The following is a 24,263-nucleotide window of genomic DNA, read 5'->3' on the forward strand; positions in this document are numbered from 1 at the left end:
CGGAGCCACTGGGTCCAAGAGAATTTAAAATAACTTTCATTTTGTGGAGGGTCCTAAGATGTCAGGGACTCCTGCTTTAGGATCTTCTCACCAAATGGATGTTGCATCTGCTGGCGGTGCTCCTGAGCCAGCACAGAGGGGTACTGCTCTCCTCCAGTCCACGAGCCTGGCTCTCCCGTCTCCTTTGTCCGGAGAGAACACTGCTCAGTCGCAGGGAACTCTGCAGCCTTCCCTTGGAAGTGTTGAAGAACAGCAGTGATCCTGGGGGTGGGAGTGCTGGTTCCCTATAAACTGGCCTCTCCTTGCTTCAGCATGTTCACCCCACTTAGAGTGGTGCGGCTGGGTGGTCCAGGGAAATTGGAATAGAAATCAGATTCTTCCCTAAGCTCCATTCAGGGCCAAGAAATCAGTGTCTCTGATTTCAGGCTGGCGTCTTAAATGCCCTAGAGCTGGCGGGCTAAGTATGAGGCTCTTTCCTATCTGTTATCTTAACTAAGATCCTTTTGCAGGGTAGGCAGTATTATCCCTGTTTGACAGAGGAGGAAACCATGAGTCAGAGAGGTAAAATGACATGCCCAAGGTCACACAGCCAAGCACGTGGTTGAGCATCAATTTGAACCCAGGACTGTTGGACTCGCCTCCCCCTCCTCCCTTTTTTGCTCTCCTGCTCTCCTGCTCCTCCTCCTGTTCCATCAGGAGCCCTTAATAAATGCAAGCACTAGCCATTAGCATTTACGTATACTAATCTTGTCACAGAACCTCAAGATAAAATTACTGTTATTTCCCATATCACAGAGGAAGGAGCAGCTTCAGAAAGGTTGGGTAACATGTCCAAGGTCACACAGCTAGTAAGCAATAATGCCCCTCTGCCGTCCACCCCCACACCACTGTGTAAAGGTGTTTTGAAGAAAGTGATGTAAATGAATGTGACCTAGTCTTAGCTGCTGCTGCTGCTTTTCCTTTTTTTTTTAATGTTTTATGTTATGAGTTGGATGCTCAACCGACTGGGGCACCCAGGTTCTCCCCCCCCCCCCCAGTCTCAGCTTCAAAGTAGGATACTCCCTAGTGTGGAGGGTGGCCAGGTCCATGGCCAACAAAGGAATGGACTGCAGGGTTAGGCGGTTGACATACTAAGGGTGTGGGTCATTCTGGAAGTAGTCGGGCTCAAGATTCTAAATTGGAATCCTGGTCATTATCTGGGTGCCTCTTTTAAGTCCTTCCACAGCACCAGAGCTGATGGCCCGGGTGTCTGGCTGCCCTGTGGATCAGAGTGGGAAGAGCAACTTAGTTCTGTGTCAAGATCAGATTTTGAACCACTGATGGAGCTTGAGTGGGAATTAGGCCAAGTAGACAATAAAACCGACCTTGGATGGGCCTCTAGTGAGGCTATTCTTGTCTTGGTGACGTTGGTAGCTTCTTTGGCTGTTAAAAACAACAAAAGGGGCGTCTGTGTCTCATTTGGTTAAGGGACTGCCTTGGGCTGAGGTCATGATCCTGGAGTCCCAGGATCAAGTCCCACATCAGGCTGCCTGGTCAGCAGGGAGTCAGCTTCTCCCTTTGACCCTCCCCCTCTCATGCTCCCTCTCTCTCTCAAAAAAAAAAAAAAAAAAAAGGAAAAAAGAACAATGAAATATAAAACCGTCAAGGCCCAAAGAAACTGTGCTTTCTGCACAGTGTGTTGGTGCCTCAGTTTCCCTTCTCACCCTCTTACTAGGTCATTTGCTCAGACCTCTGGGAACTCATGTATAATCCACAAAGTCTTGTTGGCAAGACGGTGGGGCCTGTCTGAGGGCAGTTTGACGTGTGTTATTTTGTGCTTGGATTTGGCATTGATCTTCTACTCAGCGTCCCCCAACCCTGCTGTCTGAGCAGCATGTCTAAAACTGGACCCAGTACTCTCCACAGCTTGCAGCTCCCCAGGATCTCACTGTCCCCTATGGGAAACAGGCCAAGCTCTTTAGCTGGTGTTCAAGGCCTTGCGTGTTCTGGCACCTTCTTGCCGAAGCAGAATCATTTCCAGCCTTAGCCCCCAGTGTCATACTGCCTTCAGTTTTTCAAAACTACTGTGTCTTAAACCTCTCTGCGTTGCGGGCAACTCTGGAAGGTTTTTCCCAGCCTCCTGTTTAGTGTTGTTGCTTGTTTCCAGTTCTGTTTTGGGAATCCTGCTGATAATCCCATCTCTTTGAAGGCTTCACCGAACCTCCCCTTCCCGACATAGCTAATTACTCACTGCCCTTTTCTGCTTCGGTATCTAGATGAGGCTTCCACGATTACAAGTCGCTGACTGTGTGGTAATGACTTGTTTAACCATCTGATTACCTCCTGCGCCCCGAGTTCCATTCATCTTCGTATCCCTCAGCTCCATGCCTACTGTATATAGGTCCTCAACAAATCATGGTGGAAATAAACCTCGCTGGGTTTCTGGAGCCTTGTAGCTGGCTCGTGCGTGTGGCTGTCAGGGCCCTGGTCAGAAGTGGGCGACATCTCCCCCTTTGTCTTCTCCTAACCAGTGCTTGGAGCCTCACTGCTCAAGGCCGATTGCCCTGGAGGCGGCCACCGTCGCCCCCAGGCTGTGGCTAACATAAACCCTTGCAGTGTCAAGGAGTTGGCTGAATTCACACAGCAGAACTGGCAGCTATGCGGGCATGAACCACTGAGACCCAAGCCAGCTTTCTAAGAGTGTGAGCCTTGCTCGAGCTTGGGCCCCTGCCCAACCAGCAGCTGTCACGGGCCTTCTGGCGGCTCTGTACCTGTGTCCTCCTTTGTGGAGGACATGGCAGCTGGAGCGACCATGACATATAGCACAGAGTGGGGGCTTAAGCCACCCAAGTTCATTTTCTGACAGTTTTGGAAGCTGGAAGTCCAAGATCAAGGTATCAGCAGGGTTAGTTTTCTTTTCTGAGACCTCCCTGCTTTCCCTGAAGACAGCCGCCTTCCGACTGTGTCCTCACATGCTCGTCCCTTAGTCTGGGTGTCTGGGTCCTCATCCATTTTTACAAGGACACCAGTCAGATTGGATGAGGGCCCAGCCACAGGACCTCATTTTACCTCAATCACCTCTTTAAAATACAGCCACATTCTGAGGTCCTGGGGTTAGAACTTCAACATGGGAAGTTTCGGGGGACACAGTTCAGCCTGTAACCCTCCTTGCCCTCTCCTCACATGCGCGTGCGCAGGAACCTGGCAGTGCTGCCTGTGACCTTTGACCCTGCACGGGGGCGGGAGAGGAGGGGGTTCCGTGCTGGGGTGTTATCTCGGCAGGACACTGGAGGGTTGGGATCATTTTTTCTTTTTTCCCTTTGTGGGCAAGAATGGATTTTATCCAAGACTCAGATGTCTTTGGGCTCTAAGAGTGGCTGCCGAAATGCTAATGAGTGACTCATCGGCAGAAGATGTCGACTTGATAAAGGAGGCAGGTAGAAGCAGAGGTATTTAAAGCCTGGAAATTAGGAATAACCTTGAAAACGGGCAGTGGAGCTGGCACTTGACAGGCTGGTTTCAAAATAGCTCACGGTGTGCACCGCGTACCCAGCAGTGGTCTAGACGGCCGCTATGCCACAGCGTCTGAGCGCTGGGGGCAGGACAAAGTATTTTCCAAGGGAGTTCTGGACACACTCAGCTTTTGCCTGCTCATTGCCTTTTGGTCCAACAGTTGCCCAAGATGGGGCTGCGCTCTGTGCTTTCTCTGCGTATAAAAAGGATTGGGGTCGAGGGGAATAGCTGAGACACTTCATGTCATGGGGCTACTCTGCAGTCAAATGCTCTACCCCTGAGCTATACCCCCAATGTCATGGGGCTACTCTGGTGCCAGTGGTCCCTGGTCCCTGGTTTCCAGGTGATAAGCCATGCAGGGATAATGCCTAAGGTAACAGGGAAGAGGAGCCCCCTCTTCCTCCTCCACCCTGATGCCTGATATGCTGTTGGGACTTCCTTCACTCATTCCATATCTAGCAATTCCTTCACTCATTCCCTATCTAGCAATGTAGAGGGCGACTGCCCCCTTATAGGGGGCCAGCATGTGACATCCTGGCTCCTTTGCCAGAGTCTTCATGCAGTCGGCACCAGGCTCAGTCAAGGTGGGCCAGAGCCATTGGCCTTGGGGCAGGAATAGCCAGGATGATCTGGGAAAGAGCAGGGGCGCTGTCCACCCAATGACCAACCCCACAGGTGAACTCTTCATCGCAGAAATCTGGGGCTGTAGTTTTTGCCCAATGTCCTTGCCAAAGAGTGAACTCTGCCCAAGGGACTCATATAGCTTTTGTTCCTTATGATAGCCTGGATGGGGGACTGGTTCAGCATGCGGGCTCTAGAGTCAAGCTCCAGGGTGCCAGCCCGAGCTGGGATCTTTGCCTCTATAAGCCTCAGTCTCCTCATCTGTAGAGTGGGGTCATGCTAGCTTCTCCCAGGAGGGTTGCTGGGAGGTAGTGAGATCACGTGCATGCTCTCCCCATGAGACATGCTCAGCCAGTCATAGGTGGTGGTGTCATGTCTGGAGACTGGGCTGCTGCTTTGGAACATCATGGTACAGGAGCAGGAGTCCTGAATGCAGGCCAGGATCTGAATCCTGTCTGCTTCACTCCTGGCCCACGGGTGGCCATGGGCGAGCCAGGAAGCAGTGGCAGCGTGGCAGCTGGAAACCAAACAGCAATTAGATTTCCACAGCCTCCCAGGGAGCCTGGGCATTTGGCTCCGCAGAGTCATTCCCCAGGCTTTCTTCGGGCCTCACTAAGGCAGAACGCCGGTGTCACCAGGCCCACGGAGGCACCCATTAAAATGAGCAAGCAGGCGGCCTGCTGGGTTCCAGCCTCCTAACTCAGACTTGAAGCCTTTCGCTTCCTCAGCCCTCCACATCTTCACAGGGGATCCTGTCTGTTGCCTCGGGCCCCCCTGCCATGAAATGCCATCTCTCCCCTCCACACGCAGGACACCGCCACGGCGAAATGGCAGTCATGGCAGCTGGGTGCAGGCTGGAGCGCGGGCTGCCCTGTTCTCTCCCCATCGCCTCGCGTTTGCTCCGGAGTGCTCCGGCAGCCAGAGCAGCTGGCTTCTCAGCTTCCAAGTCAGGGAGGGAACCTGGGAGGGCCTTGATGGCTCACAGCAGTGCGTCTCTGGGGGCTCCTGATGGCTGCGTCCTCCCTGAGGCTGCCTCGAAGGGTGGCCCAGGGGGGAAACCCAGGCTCTTGAGGGGAACCCCCAAGGCTGATGGCGGTTCCCAGACTGACTCCATCCCACCTTGCTGTTCAGAAAGCCCACGGGGTGGCTCTCCATTCTTATCCCTTTGCTGGGGCAAATTCCCTGATTTGGACATTTTTTCACTCCTTCCCTTCTCTCCTGGTCAATCCAAGCCAAGTAAGGTCTTACATGATAAAGATCAAGGCTCTCGGGTGCAATGCCCCTACCGTGTGCCCAGCAGTGTTCAGAGGCTCTTTGCTCATGCTGGTGCTCTCTTTGGATGCTTCCAGTGGATGTGCGTTGCTGGCACCTTCAGGATCCCTGTCCGACAGGCGAGGAAACTGATGCTCTGGGAGGTTGGAAACTTCCCCAAGGTCACGCAGCCAGGAAGTGCCATGGCATCGACTTAGGTCTTCTAACCCCAGACTCTGGCCCTTACCTCAAGTGCCACATGCCAAGAGGTAAACTCTGTGGGAAGAGGGAGAATTTTAGGCTCAATTTTCTTTTCCAAAAGGACGTCGGTTTCCCTCTCTCTCTCTCTCTCTCTCTTTTTTTTTTAACTTTTATTTCCTACGAGGCGCATTCTTCTAAATTGGAGTTCCATACCTAGAGCTCCTTTTCATAGTGTAAAAATATCCAAGCCAATGGGGTGTCATTGTACAAACAGTTGGATCCTCAGAGGAACCAGGAAACATGGGCAAGTGAAAAACCAGACCACAAAGGACACCCACGACTCCCCCCAGTTGAAAACTCCGGCTCTCTCCGCCACACAAGCCCTTCCTCATCTCTTCCTTCACACAGGCATTGGGCTCAACTTTCCTTCATGGTGGTGGGGCTGAAAATGAGAACTTGGAGGAGTCCAGATTGGAGAAGCGAAAAGAACGAAGGAACACCAGCTTGGGAATGACGCTCAGAAGGCTGGCTGGGGGCCCTGAGGTGGGTGACCCCCTGAGGTCAGTGGTTCCTGGGATAGGCGACCCCCACATCCGGGCCCTCCTGGAGGATGTCCTTGGACTGGATAACTGAGTTAGGTCATGGGTGTTTGGGCTGCCTTGGGCACCGAGGACCCCTTTTGCCTTGTTTGTGCTTTGTGGGAAGGACTTATTTCGCTGGAAATGCACGCACTTCCCTCTCTTCGAACCACTTGAGAAGATCTGGTTCAGCGGAACTGAACCTGTAGCGTAGGTGCTGGGGCCCGGCGGGCCTGGGCCATTGCTTCCTGGTGCTGCCGCTCCTGCTGCCCCTTCCTTCACTCTGGCACCTGCTGCTGTGTAGGCCTACAGGCTGGTCGTTACCAGATTTTCCATGGCATCAGGAGAAGTCAAAACCTACACTTTTAGGGGTGTTTGGGTGGCTCAGTGGGTTAAGCCACTGCCTTCGGCTCAGGTCACGATCCCAGGGTTCTGGGATCAAGTCCTGCATCAGGCTCCTTGCTCAGCGGGGAGCCTGCTTCTCTCTCTGCCTCTGCCTGTTATTCCATCTGCTTGTGCTCTCTCCCTTTCTCTCTCTCTCTCTGACAAATAAATAAAAAAATCTTAAAAGAAAAAAACAGCTACACTTTTAATCAGAAGTCTTCTGACTTTTAAGTGTCAGTAACAGTTCTCATTTCTTTCTTTTTTTTTTTTTTTTAAAGATTTATTTATTTGACAGAGAGAAATCACAAGTAGACAGAGAGGCAGCCAGAGAGAGAGAGAGAGGGAAGCAGGCTCCCCGCTGAGCAGAGAGCCCGACGCGGGACTCGATCCCAGGACCCTGAGACCATGACCCGAGCCGAAGGCAGTGGCCCAATCCACTGAGCCACCCAGGCGCCCCAACAGTTCTCATTTCTTAAACACAGCCGACCAAATAAAATCTGGTCAGTGGGCTGCTGCTTTATGACCGCTGAGCGAGAGCCCACCAAGTCAGCCTCGGCTTTCTGTTCAGAACCAGCCACCTCAAAGTCAGAAAACAGTATACAGCTGACCAAGGAACTGTGGCCCATAAGATGTTCTTGACCTTTGGGTGGCATTCAGTGGGACTTGGAACTGGCCGGGAGGTTTTTCTCTCTGCTTCCACATAATTTGCCCAGAGGAAGACCAGATTTCATCCATCTGTGGCCTGGAGGCCGGAGCTGGGGGATAGGTGTGCCTTGGGCACGGAAGGATGAGAGCACAGAACAGGCAGGAGCATCTCCCACAAACGCCTTTGTCTTCCTTTTCTGTTTATCCTTTCCTTCCTCTGGGTTGCGATTTCTGTGACTGCTGGAGGACCCACTTCCCATTCGTCTCATCTGCATTCTGTCCAACTTAAAGATTCTCCTCTTTGTTCTTAGCTATTTGAACCAAGCTGGCTGGGACTTTTTTTTGGGGGGCTTTTACTTTGAGATGTAGAACATTCAAGCTTAGAAATCAAAAAAAGTAATAGTCTAATAGCTAGTATCCGTCTCCTAATTCTTCTTATGTTAACAATCACTGCCTTCTTGTCAACTGAAAAACGAAGTAGAGCTTTTCAGCTGGTGGGCGCGTTATTTCTGAAGAACATAGAACAGCCACTATGGAGGTTGGAAGGAAAGAGTCAGATGTATGGCTTGTGAAGGACCGATGGTCTGGTTGGCCTCCAGGCAAATGAGTACAAAGCGCGTTCCTTTTGCAGTGTGTATTATAGCCGTGGAAGCGATTTGGAGGTCAGGAGAAGAAGGAAGGCAGGGGAGGTGGGATATGGGGCAGGCGGAGTCCGGCTTTCTGATTTGGGGCTGGAGTGGCAGAAGCAGAAGCTCTAGAGAGACTGTGTTTGAGTGGGCGGAGTCTTTCAGGAAATGCGCAGGGAGTGAAGATTGTCCCGGAGGAAGGGACCAGGGGGGCAGAGGCCTGGAGGTGTCGAGTGGGTGGGTGTGGGGGGTGCTTGGGTTAAAGGTTGGGAGGAGACACACTGGCTTCTGATCTTGAAGGTTCCGTCGCCCTCTGCCCTTGGGGCCAGGCCAAGGAGCTGGGACCTTATCCCAGGGGACGGTGAAGCCCGAGAGGGTGCTCTCAGCAGGAGAGTGACACGGTCATGTTTCCGGGAAGTGTCTGAGAATTCATGCAGGCCGCCCTGCAAGGAGTGTTTGGAGCCGGGTGTGGTGGCCCGGGGACCTGGTGGACCTATTTTGTTCCGCCCAAACAGTATTTTCAGAAGCGGCTTCACTGCGCAGGCCCGACGCTTGATCACAGGATGAGCACGTAGCACCCGTGGTCTCACACACTCCAGCTTCTCCTGGTTGTTACCCGCCGGGGGCCTGTAGGCATTTGAGTTTGTTGCCTTTGGAGTAAATTCTGGCGGGGACAGTGCTGGTGGGGACGGCACCAGGGGTGGTTGAGAGTACGCGCTCGAGGGTCAAGCCAGCTGAGTGTGAATCTGCTCTGCCTTTACTGTCGTGGGTTAAACAAGGTGGCATACCGCAGACCATCCGTGTGGTGCCTGGTTTACAGTCAGATGTATGGCTTGTGAAGGACCGATGGTCTGGTTGGCCTCCAGAAGGAGGTCTTTACACCAGAAGGAGCCCTTGGTGGATGCAAGCCATTATTAGGAACAAAGCAGGCAGACCTATTTTCTGGAGGGCCTAGAATGCCAATAGCAGGAGTTTGAACTTGGTCGAGGAGGGCAAGGGAGCTTCTGTGTCTGTCTGGGCCAGAAAGTGACGTGATGACAGAGCAGCATCTCCCCTATGACCCTTGCCAACTCTGGCTGCCTTCCCCAGCCACCATGATGCTCTTCCTTAGAAACCCTGAGGTGGATGAGCCCTGAATAGGAATGACTTTTCTCCCTGGACATTGGGAGGTGGGTGGAGAGGAAACTCCCAGAGTGTCCTGTAGCAGCAGGAGCCAGGATTGGCATTTTTCTGTCCTTCCTGACCAGGCTCTGGCCCTCCCCAGGGCTGGGTCCTGCACACAGCCTTGGAGCTCAGCTCCCTGCCTGCCTCGTGCTGGGCCCTCAGGAAACATCTGGGCCATACAGAACTGAGGAGTACTCGCACAGGCTCACCTGGCCTGGGGAGTAGGGCAGTGCCTCCTAGACACATCAGGGACTGCGTCCAACACGGGGAAAGGGGTCAGGAAAAGAAGAGCGAGGTTGGGATGAGTCTGTTCCGCTGTGCCCGGGCCCACCATGCCTTTCCTAGTCCCACCGCGCCAAGCCCTTAGGATCAGAAAGGACCTACTCTCCTGATCTAAAAAAGCATGGCCTCCGACTGCATCCGGCAGATAAGTTTCTGCTTTGTTCCTGCGCGCTGACACAGCGCCTGAACAATCCATTGTAATCGAGGGTTGATCAGGAAGTTCTCAGTCGGCTCAGCCGGGAAGCTACATCTAACTTTGTCTGTCGTCCCAAATGATAAAGCCTTCACGGGGTGCATTTCCCCTCCGTGGGGAAAAGAGGAGTCGGAGTCTGTCCTTGTAGCCACCCTTCATGTACCGAGGAAGTGAATACAGCTGGGGTATTTGGATTGCACATTAAAAAAAAAAAAACATTTTAATATATTTATATTTGTTTAAATATATTTAAAGTATAATTAAAAAAATATATATATATATATGAGCTGTAAAAGCAAGCACAAAGCATAATATTGCAGCCCTAATATCTTTTCATTTTTGTTTTAGAAGGCGTGATTTAGGGGTTTTGTATTTCCATGAAAGCCTCAGTTATGTTTGGGGATTCTCCTAGGTGAAGGCGTGGTAACTTCTGGACCGATCCTCGCAGACACCTCCCACGAGTGCTCTGTGGGCTCCGCTCCTACTCCCAGGTCCAGCAGTGAATCCAGTAGCTGCCAATCCGTGCCCTTTATGCTGCCTTGAAGTCTGTCTTCCCCCGAGCCACTGTCCTTACTCTTCTGTTAGCGGCAGCAAGCGCTGTGACACTGGCTTACCGAAGGAGAAGCTGTGCGCAGTCATGTTTCAGTTGGTTTACGCCTGCAGGCCTTGTGAAGTAGCGACGTGCATCCCCATTTTGCAAATGGGCAGTTGGAGGTGCGGAAGGTGAAGCTGAGTGGGGCCCGTTCGTTCCGTCCCTGAGGGTGGGCGTTCGGGCAGACTGGTGTGTGGCAAGCCTTAATCCCAGACCCTGCCACCTCTGCTCTCGGGCCTTGCCCGGCAGGACCGCATCTCTGCTCAGTCTCCAGTGGCCTTGAAAAGTTTCACTTAGCTCAGAGTGTAGACAAGGAAACTGTAAGCTTCCTCCCACTCCCATGGTGAAGGTTAGGCCAAGTTCTCGGATCAAGTGTAAGATGAAGCCCTTTGAAACCAAGTACTCTGACCCACCTTCCTTGCCTTGCTCTGAGGCCCTGGCAGGGGTCCCGGTACTTTGCAGGCCATGAGAAATTTCTTCTCAGTTACACTCGGTGCTGACTGAATCTATAATCAGAAGTCTTAAAACGTGGCACCACTCACATAATCTCATTTGTTTTCTCATTTATTTTTTTGAGATTTTATTTATGTATTTATTAAAGGTTTTATTTATATATTTGACAGAGAAAGAGATCACAAGTAGGCAGAGGGGCAGGCAGAGGGAGGGGGGAAGCAGGCTCCCTGCTGAGCAGAGAACCTGATGCGGGGCTCGATCCCAGGACCGTGAGATCATGACCTGAGCTGAAGGCAGAGGCTTAACCCCCCGAGCCACCCAGGCACCCCAAGATTTTGTTTATTTATTTGAGGGAGAGAAAGGGTAAGAGAAAGCATGAGAGGGGAGAGGGTCAGAGGGACAAGCAGACTCCCCGTGGCTGGGAGCCCAGTGCGGGACTCAATCCCGAGACTCCAGGATCACGACCTGAGCTGAAGGCAGATGCTTAACCAACTGAGCCGCTCAGGCTTCCTTGTTTTCTCATTTAAACCACTTTCAGTACCAGTGTCGCCATGGGCTGCTGTCACCTGCTTTTGATCTAGCCCTACCCCAACTTTCTCCAGCTAAAGACCTTTGTCCTTTTCTTCTACCCAGCCTTCCCCAGGCCTCCCAAACCAGTTAGGGTAGTGGCTGCCCGTCCACACCCTCGCACTCTCTACGCCATCTGTGCCTCCTTCTCTGCTCTCCAGGCACAGAGGCCCCTTCCCTCCCCAGCACCTGCGTGCGATAGATCTGATTGATGTCTTATGGGCTGGATCGAGGTTTGCTTTGCACCATGGTGCGTTCCTAAAGGTTGTAAGAAAGTGGAATTTTGGTGAAGTAGATAATTTAAAATACGGGCAAGAGGGCTGAGTTTGACAAAGCGTCTTCACGTCGTGATTTATACGCCCGAGTTCATCTGGTATCGAGTTGGGTTTTATAAACCAAGTTCCTTTCAATCAGGGTTCAGCCTGTTTGTGGGTGTCTTTCCAGTGTCTCTGTGATGCCCATTCAGGGTGGCTGGGTTGGACAGGGCAGGAAGGCACTGTGCCCCCCTCGATGTAATGTCTGGGTAGGCGCTGCTGTTTTGGGTGTTGATATGGGGCATGGATGTACCTCTTTCTGGTGGTACAAGTTTTGCAAAGGCAGAGACCATGACTTTTCTACTCATAGCCGGAGCACTTCATAAACAGATGTGAAGTAATGTGTCTGGGAGTGACTCACAGGGTTCACAGAATATCCAGGGCCCCAAGTGACTCTGTGGGTCACAGCGTAGCCAGCTCCGGCAGCCATCTGTGGTGACAAGAAGACTCATACACATGTGATGGGTCAGAAATAGTCCAGGCAGGGCCTGGTCCTTGCTGCCCCTGAGAAGAGCTGACTTTTTGGATGGTTCTAGCACTTCGCACTTCTCCGGGAGCCCACACCTGTCCCATAATAGCCGTGGCGGCCTGGGGTGTTCAGCTCCCACCTTCCCACCCCGCACCCCACCACCCTGCCATTGGTAGGCTGCCTTTTTTTCTCCTGCTGTAATCTCTCTTTTTGTTGGATTGGGTATTTATTTAAAAAAAAAATTTTTTTTTTTTTAATTCCTTTAGCTCTTGCTGAAAATCAGCTTGGGCAGAGTGGTGGTGCTCAGTGCTGGCTAATGGCTTGGAGCCCCTCCAAGCTGCCGGATGTGTTGGCTCTCACTTGTGGGTGGTCGTCGACAAGCGTGATGTGTCTCCTCTCTGTGACTCCCGAGGGTGCCCTCTTCTTGCCGGCTCGGCTGTTCACACTTGGCTGGCTGGCCTTGTCGTTGGCAATCGCGGTTTTTACGGCGCATCCCGGGGCTGGTCTGGTCGCCTCGACAGGGCCCAGATTTGTTCAGTACGAGAGCCCATTCGGCCTCTGGGCCCTTTGGCCTGTGTGCTCGTGTTACAGGTTATTTTGTGCTGTTTTTGATGGGGAGCTCAGATGCCGGCCCAGGGTGCCTAGAGACTCCAAGTCTGCAGACCGGTGGCTTGGGAGAACTCTCAGGTCGTTAGAGATGTGGGTGTGTGTTGTGTGGGCGATGTTGTCTGCTGGCACTCTCCAACCTTCTGTCGCTTCTTCAAAGGCTGTTAGTCTACAGAGAAGGATGGGGTTGAAATTCCGGGGTCCTCGGCTGGTAGCTGCATAAGCTCCGGTGAGGAGCTGAGCCTCAGTTTCTACATCTGTAAAATGGGGATAAGAATACCTCCATTCAGGGTTAACATAAAGATTAAGTGGGAAATTCCATGTAACATGGCCTAGGACCAACTCAGTAAATAGTAACAAAGTGTCAGGGTTTCATTTTCAACAAAGTGGCGATGTTTCCCCTTCCTGAACCCTGAGTAGGCCATTTAAGGACTCTGGATGGAGAGCTCTAACATGCTCTTCCTCTTATTAAATCCCTGACTTCCTCTTAAGGAGTTGTTAGCTGGTTTTGATAGTGTCTTAAATGGTAAATGGAAGAAAGTTCGCTTCCTTGACCACCTTGTCCCGGGCACACTACAGGGAGCGTTTACTTCAAGCAGCTCTGTGTCTCCCCCACTTGTTAGGTTGGCCTCTTGGTTTCCATTGTGTTTGTCTCTATCCGCGATGCCTCTTTTGGGCTGCCTGCCTCACTCGACAGGAAGGGAAACTGAGGAAAAAGGAAGGGGAGGCTGAGGGCAGTGCCTGGCCACTGACTGCACAGGCTCTCGGCCCCGTTGGCTCCTGTAGAAGCAGCAGGTCTCGGACAAGGGGCATGCCTCAGCCCTCCAGCTCTCTGCGGGATGTCGGCCTCTGACCACTGTCACTTCCCCAAGAGGCCCAGGCCTCTGGCCGCCGCACTCCTTGTTGCTGCTCCTCGGGCAGGGCTGCCAGCAGCCACGGAAGGTCCAGATGCTGGGGCGCGGCCAGTGTCTGTGTGAGCCCCATGGAGGCAGCCCGGCAGGTGCTCCCAGGCAGGGGCTGGTGCAGACGCAGATCCATGCTGACGCCTCCGCTGACACCTCAGGGGCGTTGTGGAGAATGAGTTTCATGGCCAGAAGCGTCTTCGGAATGCCGCTTGTCTGCTGAGCTCTCGTGGGGGCTCTGGAAGTGCCCACGTGTGGTGAAAAATGTCTCCTCTCCTGGGTCACCCTTCCACAGCTCCCTTCCCTGTCCCTGCATGGTTCACAATTAGCATTTCTGATGCTTCCAAGTGAACATGGGACAGATGTTCGCACAGGTGCTGTACTCCTCACTGGGTAAACAGAGTGGGGCTTGCAGCCTGTGTGTGTGTGTGTGTGTGTGTGTGTGTGTGTGTGTGTGTGTGTGAAGCATTTGGCGGGGGGAGGCTTCTGATGGGTGTGCAGAAAGTGTTTTGCACATGGTAGGTGCTCAGTAAATCCTTGGTGATGAGTGACAGTCCGAGTGAAAGCCCTTTGTTTCCATAAACCCAGTGACGCAGGGGCAGGAAGCAGAATTGCAAGCCGAGTCTTGACTATCACAGATGAAGGAGGGAGAGATACCATCCTGCCTGCGGGCATCCAGCAGCCGCTTCTTCCCTCTCCGCGGGCAGAAGGGGTGGGGGTCTGTGGGGGCACACAGTCGTGGCCGGCGCGGAGTGGTGAGGAGGCTTAGGTAGCGGAGGTGAGCGTGGTGGCTCCTGGCGGGGCACCTGCCCTGCACAGATGTGCTCACGGTGCTGCCCTGGGAGACTGAACTTGAGGTTTTGCTGTGTGCAGCATCTGTAGATGGGGTTGTGAGGTTCACCAAGACGGGCCGCCTCATAGGTGCTTCCGATTGGCACACTTGCTCGGGCTGCTTCCCTTTGGACCCAGTGGCTCAGGCCCTGTCTCCTTCAGCTGGTCTGCTCCTCCTGCTTGTCTCTGCCTGGGTCAGCTTCAGGATCACCGAACCTTCTCTAGCTTCTCAGAAATGCCCTGCTGATTGCTTCTTTGAGCTTTATGCATGACCTTCCCTGTTTCTGGAATGTTCTCCTCCCCCCACCCCCGCCTCAATGTAGTGAATCGTCTTCATCCTTCATCCTTCAGAAGTGACCCAGTCGTGACCCCTGAATCTTCCTGCATCTGCCCACGAGCCCCCATGGAGGGCAGTGCTCATACCCTTATCTAGGCTGTTGTAACTAAGAAGTGACTTAATGCACCAGAATCACATTCCTTCTCGTGACTCCTGATGGTGAGCCCCATGAGGACAAAGTACATGTTTTGACTTTTTTCAAATCCAACACCTGGCACATGCCTGGTATTCAGTAGGTGCTGAATAAATGTCTTTAAATTAAGCCGTATTTGTTTGTATCAGGAAGGCCAGCCTTTTAAAATTCCACCGTCCCTTGTTCTGCCCCAGATTACTGCATGATTTATGAAGCCTGCCGAGTGGCTGTCAAGGTCATGTTTGTAACCTCAGGGAGCAGGTGCTCTGAGTAGCCAGTTGGGGGTAGGCTTCTGGGGCAGTAACCACTACCCTTAATTACAAAGAAGCACTCATGTCCCCAGCCCCTCCCAAGAGCCTCTGTTTACAGCTATTGCTCTCAACCTTCTAGCAATTTCCCTGACAGTTCAAGGCCCCTCTGTGGCTGACCTCCTGTACCTACAGAGAATCTCTCTGGATTTGGCCACGTTGGTCTCTGTCAGCTGGCCAGAAACGAAGTTGAGGGTGGCACAGGGCATTATCCTGGCTACTTCCAAACCAGGCTCCTCCTCCTAGAACAGTGGTTGACCCGTAGTACTGGCCTAGTTGAGCCTTTTGTTTTTCCTTTCCTCCTCTGGCCTAAGCCTTTGGCAGAACAAGTTTCGGGCTTGAGGCCAGCGATTCAGCTATGTTGGCTCTGTGCCAGCCCTCCCCTTCCTGGAGGTCAGTATATCTGCCCAGGGCTCTGTCCGTGTTTGCCGTCTTTCCTAGCATGCACCGATAACATGGCCGTACGTCCCGTGCCATCTCGCAACCCGTCATCAGAAAGAGAGGCCCGAGCAGGAGGAAATGTGCGCCCCGCTTTCTTGCCGCAGAGTGTCTTTTGCCCGCTTTTTATCTGGGGGCCTTTGAAGAGCCAGCCAGCAGCAGAAGCGGTGCCCGGAAAACTCATCAGTGTCACTCTGGTTTATTTTCCTCTGCTCTCGGAGTTTTTTTTCCCATGGAGTGGGGCTCTCAGTGACAACTGGCGAACGGTTGGGCCGTGGCTCGTTGTCATTCTGGCGGGCACCGGTTTCCGGGGGGCTCCGGGTGCTTTGTGGGCATTCACATTTGTTTCTGTACCGCCCAGAGCACAGCTGGCCCCAGTCCCAGTTAGCGGGTGGGGAAACTGAGGCTCTGGGGATTCTGACGGCGAACCAGCGGGAGGGGAAGGGGGCCCAGTCGGGAGGGAGGCTTGAGGAGGATGTGCAGTGTGTGTGTGTTTGAGAGTGAGTGAGGTCGTGCACATGTTAAGAGGGGGAGAAGGAAGACTAGCAAGGGTGGAACGAGACTAGAGAGCTTGGTATAGACCTGCCCAGCGGCACTCCCGGTCTGGCGTTCTTCCCCGTCCGGGAGCTCATAGGCCTTTTATCTACAGCAGCCTCTGGTCCTAGGCCCCCGAGGAAGGTCTCAGTGGCTTCCCCAGCCCACGCAGACCCTGCCCTTGCTGGGTCTGGGGGTTGGATCCCAGAAGCCCTCCCCTCCTGCCTGTTCTTTTCCATTCTTTCCGGCTCCTCCCTAGTGCAGCTTTACGGCGGCATATGGAAACTGTTTCTATTTACCCGGGGCCACCAGGATGCTGCTCTGTGCTGTGCTCCAGCGAACGGAAACCTTGGATTCCCCGCAGGGTCATTTCAGCGGCTGCATGCAAAGCAGCCAGCTGTTTTGCAGGGAGCGTCTGGGCCCTGTTACATCAGCGCAGAGAAAGCGTTACCATCTGTGCAAGCAGGTCATCCTGGTTTGGCGGCCTGTCCTCTGCTTGGGGAACTTCTCTCCTACTTGGAGAGAAGTTTTTTTTACTGTTGTTTTGTATTCGAAGGCCTGCCCTGTTGGCCTTTCCTTTCAACTCCTTCCCCTCCTCCTGCGGGTGATTTTATGTTCACCTCCCTGGGCTGGCTGCCAGGATCCAGGGAGGGTAGTTAAGGAGTAGGTGTTGCGTAAATCTTTAGTGGCTAAGGTCTGCGGGCAGAGGAGGCCATAGCCTGGTTTCCACGGGAGAGCTCTCTGCCCGGGGCAGTAGAGGAGCAGAACAAACTGTTTCTCTTCGGGAACTTTCCCCGGAGGCACAGAATGGGATCTTCTTGGTTGCCAAGAATGTTGCTGGTCAGCTTCCTCCGGCCCTTTTAAAACCTGCGAGCAAAAGCCAGTGGAGAAGCTGGCTTGCTGGGAGGGCCTGGAAGCCTGCTTCTCCCACCCTCCTGTACCCACTGTGGGTCTTTTTCCTTCTTCCCTCCTGCTCCCAGGCCGGCTGCCTCCCAGGAACGCGGACATGCAGAGGCCGGGGTCGGCAGCTGTTTTCCTTCTGGAGGAGGTAGTGGAGGGCCAGCTCCCCGACAGCCCTGTGGCGAGGTCATCCCGTCTCCACCAGATGGGCCCTTGCGGTATGCCTTGACCTTGCCTTTCCAGCTCACCTGGAAGAGCCTACCCTGCTCTGGGTGAGGATAGTGCCAAAGTCTGAGGTTGCCGTCTTGATTCTCATGAGGTCTCTAACAATCCCTGGTTGGGCCAGACCTGGGGAGCTGTGGTGAGAGCCCTCCTGACTGCTTTATTGTCCAGGACTCTTCCCTCACAGGGAGCACCCGTCATTCACCTGGAGACCTGGGGGCGGGTGTTTCCCCCAGGAAGTGCAGGCCAGGACGGAGGAGTAGGTGGGCAGGGCAGCAGGGAAGGGGGCTGCTTGCAGCGCCCCCCTCTCCGGGGCTGAGGCTCCCCAGACAGACAGACAATTTGGGGCAGACCCAGTGGGCACAGGGCGTGGGCTGTCACCAGGACATGGGGAACTTCATGCCCAGTAGAGACCAGTCAGAGGGCCTAGGAGTCTCAGCACTGCCTCTCACATCCTGCCTTGGGGGGGCCTTTGCGAAGGAAGCCCACTGGGATCTGTTCCCTGGCAGGCAGGGCCTTGTGCCCCCGGGCACCCCACCGTCTGAACCACGGGGCTCACCGTCTGTGTCCTCCAGCTTGGCTGCCCACTTGAGCCTTGGGCCCTTGACTTGTTCCCTGCTCCCCTGCCTTCCTCTCTTTTATGGGCTGTAATTGTCCTGCCCCTTTTGGGAGCTGCTGAGCCTTTGAACATGCCTTAAACCGAAGCAATAAAGCACTTGGGATTTGGAGCGTTTCCATCACCTCTGTGGCCACTTTTCCAGCGTAGGAAGTGGGAAGCAGTGTTCGGGGGCAGGGAATTAGGAGCCACGTGGTGCCCCAGCACCCCCATTTGCGGTGCACTGAAAGTGCTTCTGGACTTGGCTGCAGGGCTGCCCCCTCTGCGTGAGGACTGCCTATAAAAGGAACAGGGCAAGCCAGGGGCTCCCTGCCTTCCATTTGCGCCCTTTGTATAATCCCTAAATGTGCCTCCCAGCCGCTGGAGCCAGGTGTGAAGGGGGCTCTGTGAAGTCTCCCGTGGCTTTCCTGAAAAGCCCTGCAGCCTTCCCACCGCACCCCCCACACCTCTGGGCCTTTGAGCCCTCCACGAATATAAGAGCCACAAACAAGCTATGGGGCTTTGCCTTTAGGAACCTAGTAAGCAAGCCAAGTTCTGTGTTCTGAGCAAGCATCAGGTTGAATGGTTCGAACAAAGTCCACTCTGGAGGGGAGACTCCTCCATTCTTTCCTCTTGGCTCTGCCAGTCACATTTTTCCTTTTCTTTTTAAGGTTCTGTCCCGAATCACCCTTATACGAAATAGTGCCTCTGCAGCAAATCCTTAAAAGAATGATCTTTTAGAAAGCACAAAGGTCATGTCACAGCCGGGGCAGCAGTCCCACTGCAGTCCCAAGGGAGCCTACCTGCCAGGCTCTGTGCATAGTTCCTGGTGCCTGCCCTCTGGTCACTGGCCCAGGAGTGTGCTTCTGGAATCTTCGGGGAAGAGCTTCATTTCACTTCATTACAAATGTTGGTGGAACATTTGTCCATCATGCCCAGCGCTATTCTGGGTCCCGGGGACTCCATAACAAGATGAAAGTCCCTGGCCTCACAGAGCTGGCATTCTAGGTGGGGGAATGCACAAGACAGGCGGGCAAGTAAATCAGTGCCCTTCTAGGTGGTGACACGACCCCAGGGAGAAGCACAGAGCAGCCCGAGGAGGACAGGGTAGGCCAGTGACTTCCAGAGATGGGAGAGATCGGGGGAGGGCAGGGGGAACACAAAGTGCACAGGGCCTGAGGCAAAACCTTCCAGGCCTGTCCCAGGACCATGAGGAGGCCAGCATGTCTGGAGCAAGAAGGTGGGTGGGATGAGACATCTCAGTCTCACAGGCCCCTTTAATCCCGGGGAGGACTTGAGGGTTTTCCTGAGAGCGGGATGCTGCAGTCTGTTTGGAGCGGAGGAGTGATATCATCTGGCTTAGGTTTTTAAAGGATTATTGTTGTACTGAACTACTAAGTTTACTTAAAACACACACGCACACACACACACACACACACACACACACACACAATAAAGGACTTCTCTGGCCTAGAGACTAGACAGGCAGGGTGAGGTGCGGGGAGCCCAGTTGGCAGAAGAGGTTGTGCTTCCCCGGGGGAGAGGTGGGTTGGGCACAGGGCCGGAGCAGGTAAGCCATGGGATCTTACCGGCTGGGCGCAGCCACTATCTGGGCATCATTCAGCATAGTGAATGGAGGGCATACCAGGGGCTGAGTCTCCTGACTCCCCAGGAGCCCTCCTGCTCTGGGGTTCCTATGGGTGTGGCTACTCTGCTCAACATTTTAGGTCGAGGGAAATATTTTCTCATAATACCTACTCATCCCCCAGCTCTGTACCTGCTGAGTACACGGGGTAGCCCTCCTCTGTGATTCAGCACGGTGCTTCTGAACACAGACCTGGTTCGCTTTCTACATGTGTGAGACCTGGGGCAAGTTCACACATCGCTCTGCTCTGCCATTGCCTCATTCGCAAAATGGGGACAGTCGCGGTCAGTTGGGAGGATGAAGTTCACGTGCATATGGGGTGTGTAGGAAGTGCCTGGCACAGGGGATATGCGCCGTGTGTGCGGAAGTCCGTTATTTGGGCAGAAGCTGAGTTGCTGAGCTCTGGACTGCGTAGATTTGTGGGGCTGCGGTTAATCAAGAGAGGGAAAGGAATGGGTGTGTTAAGAGGCACCCTCGCCCTCTCCGTGCAGCCAGGCGGTGTTTGTGGAAGGCTGTTGATAACTAGCAAGGTCCAGGCGTCTGGACCCTGCCCCAAGGAAGGTCATGCATTTGAGTTGTTTTTAAGGCCAACTGCCCCAACCTGCCTGTCCCCTCGGAGTCTCCGTATACCTATAAATACAGAGATGCTGGGGATTGCAAGGGCAGCTGGTCCAACTCCCCACTCGCGGGGTGAACCTCCGTTCTGTTGAAACACCCCCATGGATGGCTGTGGAAACTCTTCTTGAGGCCCCGTGGTGATGGTACCCTTGCTGTCTCCACAGACATGTGCCCCTGCAGGGCCGGGGCTCTCCAGGTACCTCCAGTCCCCATCCTGCCCTCTGCCCTGTGGACACCCACCAAACAAATGAGTAAATGAACAAGGCAATTGTTGGCTTAAAGTAATTTTGTAAAGAATTACTTCCAATGTACAGATCGTATTTAGAATAAAATAACAACTGTGTGCCTAGCTGTCACAGGGCCTAGCATTTACTGACTTACTTCAGCAAAGCAAACACGACATCTAGAGCCCCTTCTGCCCAGGGCGTCGTTGGTCAGCCGTGCAGCACGTCTGCTCTCGCACGCCAGCCTGCCCTGTGTGGTCTGTGGCTTTGGAGCACGCGTTTTATCTCTGTGGTGCTCACTGTCACATGGGACCCCCTGTGTCCTCAGCGCGCCTTAGGAACCGGCTGCCCTCTGGAGCCCGGCCCGTGAGCGCCAGGCTGCCGAGCCACCCGTCTGTTAGAGCTTGGGAGGGACTGCGGTTCTGAAGACCCTTGCTTGCCCGGATGCATATAGCTCCTTGTAGGACGAAGAAGTCTGAGTTTTTCCTGAGGACAAGCCATTTCGAGATTTTAAGCAACAGAGCACGTTCCCTATTGATGCTTTGCCGACCTCATCCTCCAACAAGATGCCTGGGGTCAGGAGGCCGGGAGAGGCTGGGGCAGCGAGAGCCGGCCTGGGGGCTATTGCTGTCTTGTAGGGGAAAGGCAGGGACCCCCGAAGGTGGGGAGTGGAGATGGGTCTCAGAGAGGAGAGCTGAGCTGGAGCCTCACTGGCCATGGAGAGAAAGGCAATGTCAAAGTTTTCCATCAAAGCCTGGAAGCCTGGTCCTTCTCCCCATCCCAGTGGTCCCTGTGGATTTCAGAAACAGGAGGGAGCTGTTATTTGTGGCTTAGAGGGGAAGATGCCACGGGGCACCTGATCCCAGGCAGAACCTGCTGGTGGGAGTGTGAGCGAGGTGCACGGGTGGCAAGGAGCGGCCTGCACTGGGGGAGGTGATAGCCACCCTCCTCGCCGCTCTCAACCCCATCACAGTGGTGTGCGGCGGAAGTGGTGAAGGCCAGAGGGGAGAAACCAGGAGGGCTGAGGGAGCTCCTGGGTGTGAGGAAGAAGGCAGATACATCTGCTGAGAGCCCCGAGAGGAAGGAAGGGCCAAGAAAGTTTGAGCAGAGGGTCTCTGAGGCAGGGGCTCACGCAGATGCCAGCATCCAGCACCGCCTGGGAAAGTGGCAGTAATGTCCGCCGCCATCTGTGCCAACTCATCGCCGCCCACCCCACACCGGCCCTGTTATTTCTTCCACCTAGGACTGCTGTGGCGCGGGCGCAGGCTCCTGCCATGGAGCGGGAAGGTCGTGGAGGACGGGCACAGGCACGCAAGGGCGCAGTGCCATCCAGCTGCCTGCCGGCAGCTTCTCCTACCGGGGAGGCGCATTACGGCTCCTGCTTCCCTGGTCCACAGCAGCATATCCAGGAAGGCGGTTCGACCTTCTGTCTGTGCCTAGGGCTTACTTCTTCCAGAAATGGAAACCGGGAGCAGAGTCGGGGAGCGTCGGCCTCGGGTAGAGAAGGACCGGAATGGTTGACCGCGAGCTGCAGCCAGATGGGCCACCTCCTGCTTGTAACTTCTTAGAGGGATTGAACTGCTGCTGTGTTTCATCCTTTTGGCGCCACCCTTTCCAGGCTTCCATTTCCCGAGAAGAAATGGAAGAGGCATGTAGCCTGCTGATGAGGAACTAATCACCCAGTTAGGTATCCCAGCCCTGCTTCCTGCTCGCCACTTGTCTTCAGAAAGGCACCTGGCTTTTCTGTGGGGTTGTCGGGAGCGTTACATAGGTCAGTGGGTATAAAGCACTTAGGTGGGAGTCAGTTATCTATCGCTCTAGAGCAGAGCATCCGAAAACATAGTGCCTGAAGATAGCAGATATTGCCTTGAGACATTTTGTGCAAAAGACTACAGTTTGGGCAGGGCCCAGTGGAGGGGCTTATCTCCGTGCCACGCTGTGTCAGTTTGGACACTTGTCTGGGGTACAGGATCTGGTTTTGAGATGGTTCGTTCACCCGACTGGCAGGTTGCAGGCTGTTGGCTGGGGCATCAGCTGGGCTGTGGACAGAGGGCCTTGCTTCTTCTCCACAGGCCTCTCCGTCACACAGCGTGGTGGCTAGGTTCCAGGAGCAAGGGTCCCAGTAGAAAAAGGGTGGGAGCGTTCTTATGACTTAGGCTCAGAAGTCATTAGCATTATGTCCTCCATCCTGTGTTGGTCAAGATAGGCACAGTCTCACCTGGTTTCAAGAGGGAGACACCCAGGCTCCACCCGTTCGTGCGGAAGCGGCAAGGTTCTAGAAGAGCACGTAGGATGAAAGATTGTGCCGTGGCTGAATTTGCAAAATACAGTCTGCTGCAGCCTAGGTTTTGGCATGTGGTAAGCCTCAATAAATGTTTGTTACCATGGCTTTAAAGGCATCATCTGCTGTCCTTCTTCTCAGACTCCTCTCTCTTAGAGTTGGTCATGGAGCATAGGAGTTAAATGCATCTGTTCTGGAGCCCGGCTGCCCAGGGTCAAATCCTGGCTCGGCCCCTTAGAGCTGTGTGACCTTGGCTGAATTGCTTAACATCCTTGTACAGTAGCGTTTATGACCGTACATACTGCTTGGGATTGTGAGCGCAAAGCACAGAGCCCACGAGTAGTGTTAACTCTTTACTGTTCTTCTGTGCTTCGGCTGGTACAGTCCCTTCTAGGAAGATTCTTGTGGTTACACATCCTCGCAATGGAGATGAGGCACATTCCGGGTTAGGTCTGTGAACTGGAAATCGCTGCGTTCCCAGAAGCCTGAAGTTTGGGAGGGGAGAGAGGGAAGTGTACCGTTAAACGGGTAAGGTTCTTATCCTATACATGAGGTGACACAATATCGCTTGACCATAGACTGTGGTAAATTGAAAATGTGTACCATAAACCCTAAAGCAACCTCCAAAAAGCATTGTAGCTGAGCCAGTAAAGGAGATAAAATGGAATCATAATAAATATTCAGTGACCCAGAAGAAGGCAGAAAAAGAGAACAAAGAACAGATGGGACAACTATAAAAAGACAGCAAGATGATATATTTAAACCTAACCCTGTCAATAATTACATTAAATGTGATAAATCTAAATATGCCGATTAAAAGGCAGAGATTTTTCAGACTGAGGGGAGGCAGCAAAATCAAACTATATGGTGCCTCCAAGAAACACTGTTTAAATATAAAGACACTAAGGGATTAAAACTAAAAGAATAGGAAAAGCCACACTAATCCCTAATTGAAAGAAATAATCAAAAGCTGAAATAAAGACTTCAGATAGATAAAGATTTGGGTCTATTTAGAGAATGCACATACGTATATGTGTATGTATATGTATACGTATATATATATATATATATATATATTCAAAAGTAAGAAAATTACCCAAAAAACAAACAAGTAAAAGATTTGAACATGCTTCAGCTAAAACATACAAATGGCAAATAAGCCTGTGGAAAGGCCTCAAGATTATTAGCCCAAATGCATATTAAAAGCTTTAGAACAAGATTAAGAGGACGGAGCATGTCCGGTATGGGTGAGAGTGTGGAGGAACAGGGTCTCCCTTGCCCTGCAGGTCATTTGGAAAACAGTCTGGCAGTTTTTTAAGTTAAGCGTATGATCTAGCAATTTCACCCGTAGGTGTTTACTGGAAAGAATTGAAAGCACGTGTCTGTACAAAGCCGCACGCATGCGTGTTCATAGCAGCTTCGTCTGAAACAGCCCCAAACTGGGTGCAATCACTTGGGTCTCCACCAGGTGAGCGGATGAACCATGGTATATCCACATACCACGGAATACTGCTCAGCCAAAACACCGGAATGAGCTCCCGATACACAAAACAGCATGGATGCATTTCAGAGTGGTTACACTGAGGGAGCGAGGTCAAACCAGGAAAGCATACATACTCTGTGATCCCTTCTTTGTAAAATTCAATTCTGAGATGCAAAGTCATCTAATAGTGACAGAGAGCACAGAGCAGTGATTGCCTGGGCGTGGATGGAAGGGGTGATGGATGCGTGATCTTTTTTTTTTTTTTTTGGACAGAGATCACAAGTAGGCAGAGAGGCAGGCAGAGAGAGAGGGGGAAGCAGGCTCCCTGCTGAGCAGAGAGCCCGATGTGGGGCTTGATCCCAGGACCCTGGGAT

The 24,263-nt window shown here is 53.2% G+C and overlaps 1 protein-coding gene across 5 annotated transcripts in view; it reads left to right on the top strand.

Moving 5' to 3' along the window:
* The window catches only part of TPCN1 (two pore segment channel 1), a 59,679-nt gene that overhangs the window by 3,822 nt on the left and 31,594 nt on the right, over nucleotides 1–24,263 (top strand). Inside the window, exon 1 of one of the 5 annotated variants that reach the window (XM_059408489.1) lies at nucleotides 16,834–17,039. The exons of the other annotated variants lie outside the window; for them this stretch is intronic. Coding sequence (XP_059264472.1) covers nucleotides 16,928–17,039 — 112 coding nt within the window. The 5' untranslated portion in view covers nucleotides 16,834–16,927. Of the gene's footprint in view, nucleotides 1–16,833; nucleotides 17,040–24,263 lie in introns of those variants that run through there. 5 annotated transcript variants of the gene reach the window in all.

The sequence above is a fragment of the Mustela nigripes genome, chromosome 8 (genome assembly GCF_022355385.1).
Source record: "Mustela nigripes isolate SB6536 chromosome 8, MUSNIG.SB6536, whole genome shotgun sequence".
NCBI classification, from domain to species: Eukaryota; Metazoa; Chordata; class Mammalia; order Carnivora; family Mustelidae; genus Mustela; species Mustela nigripes.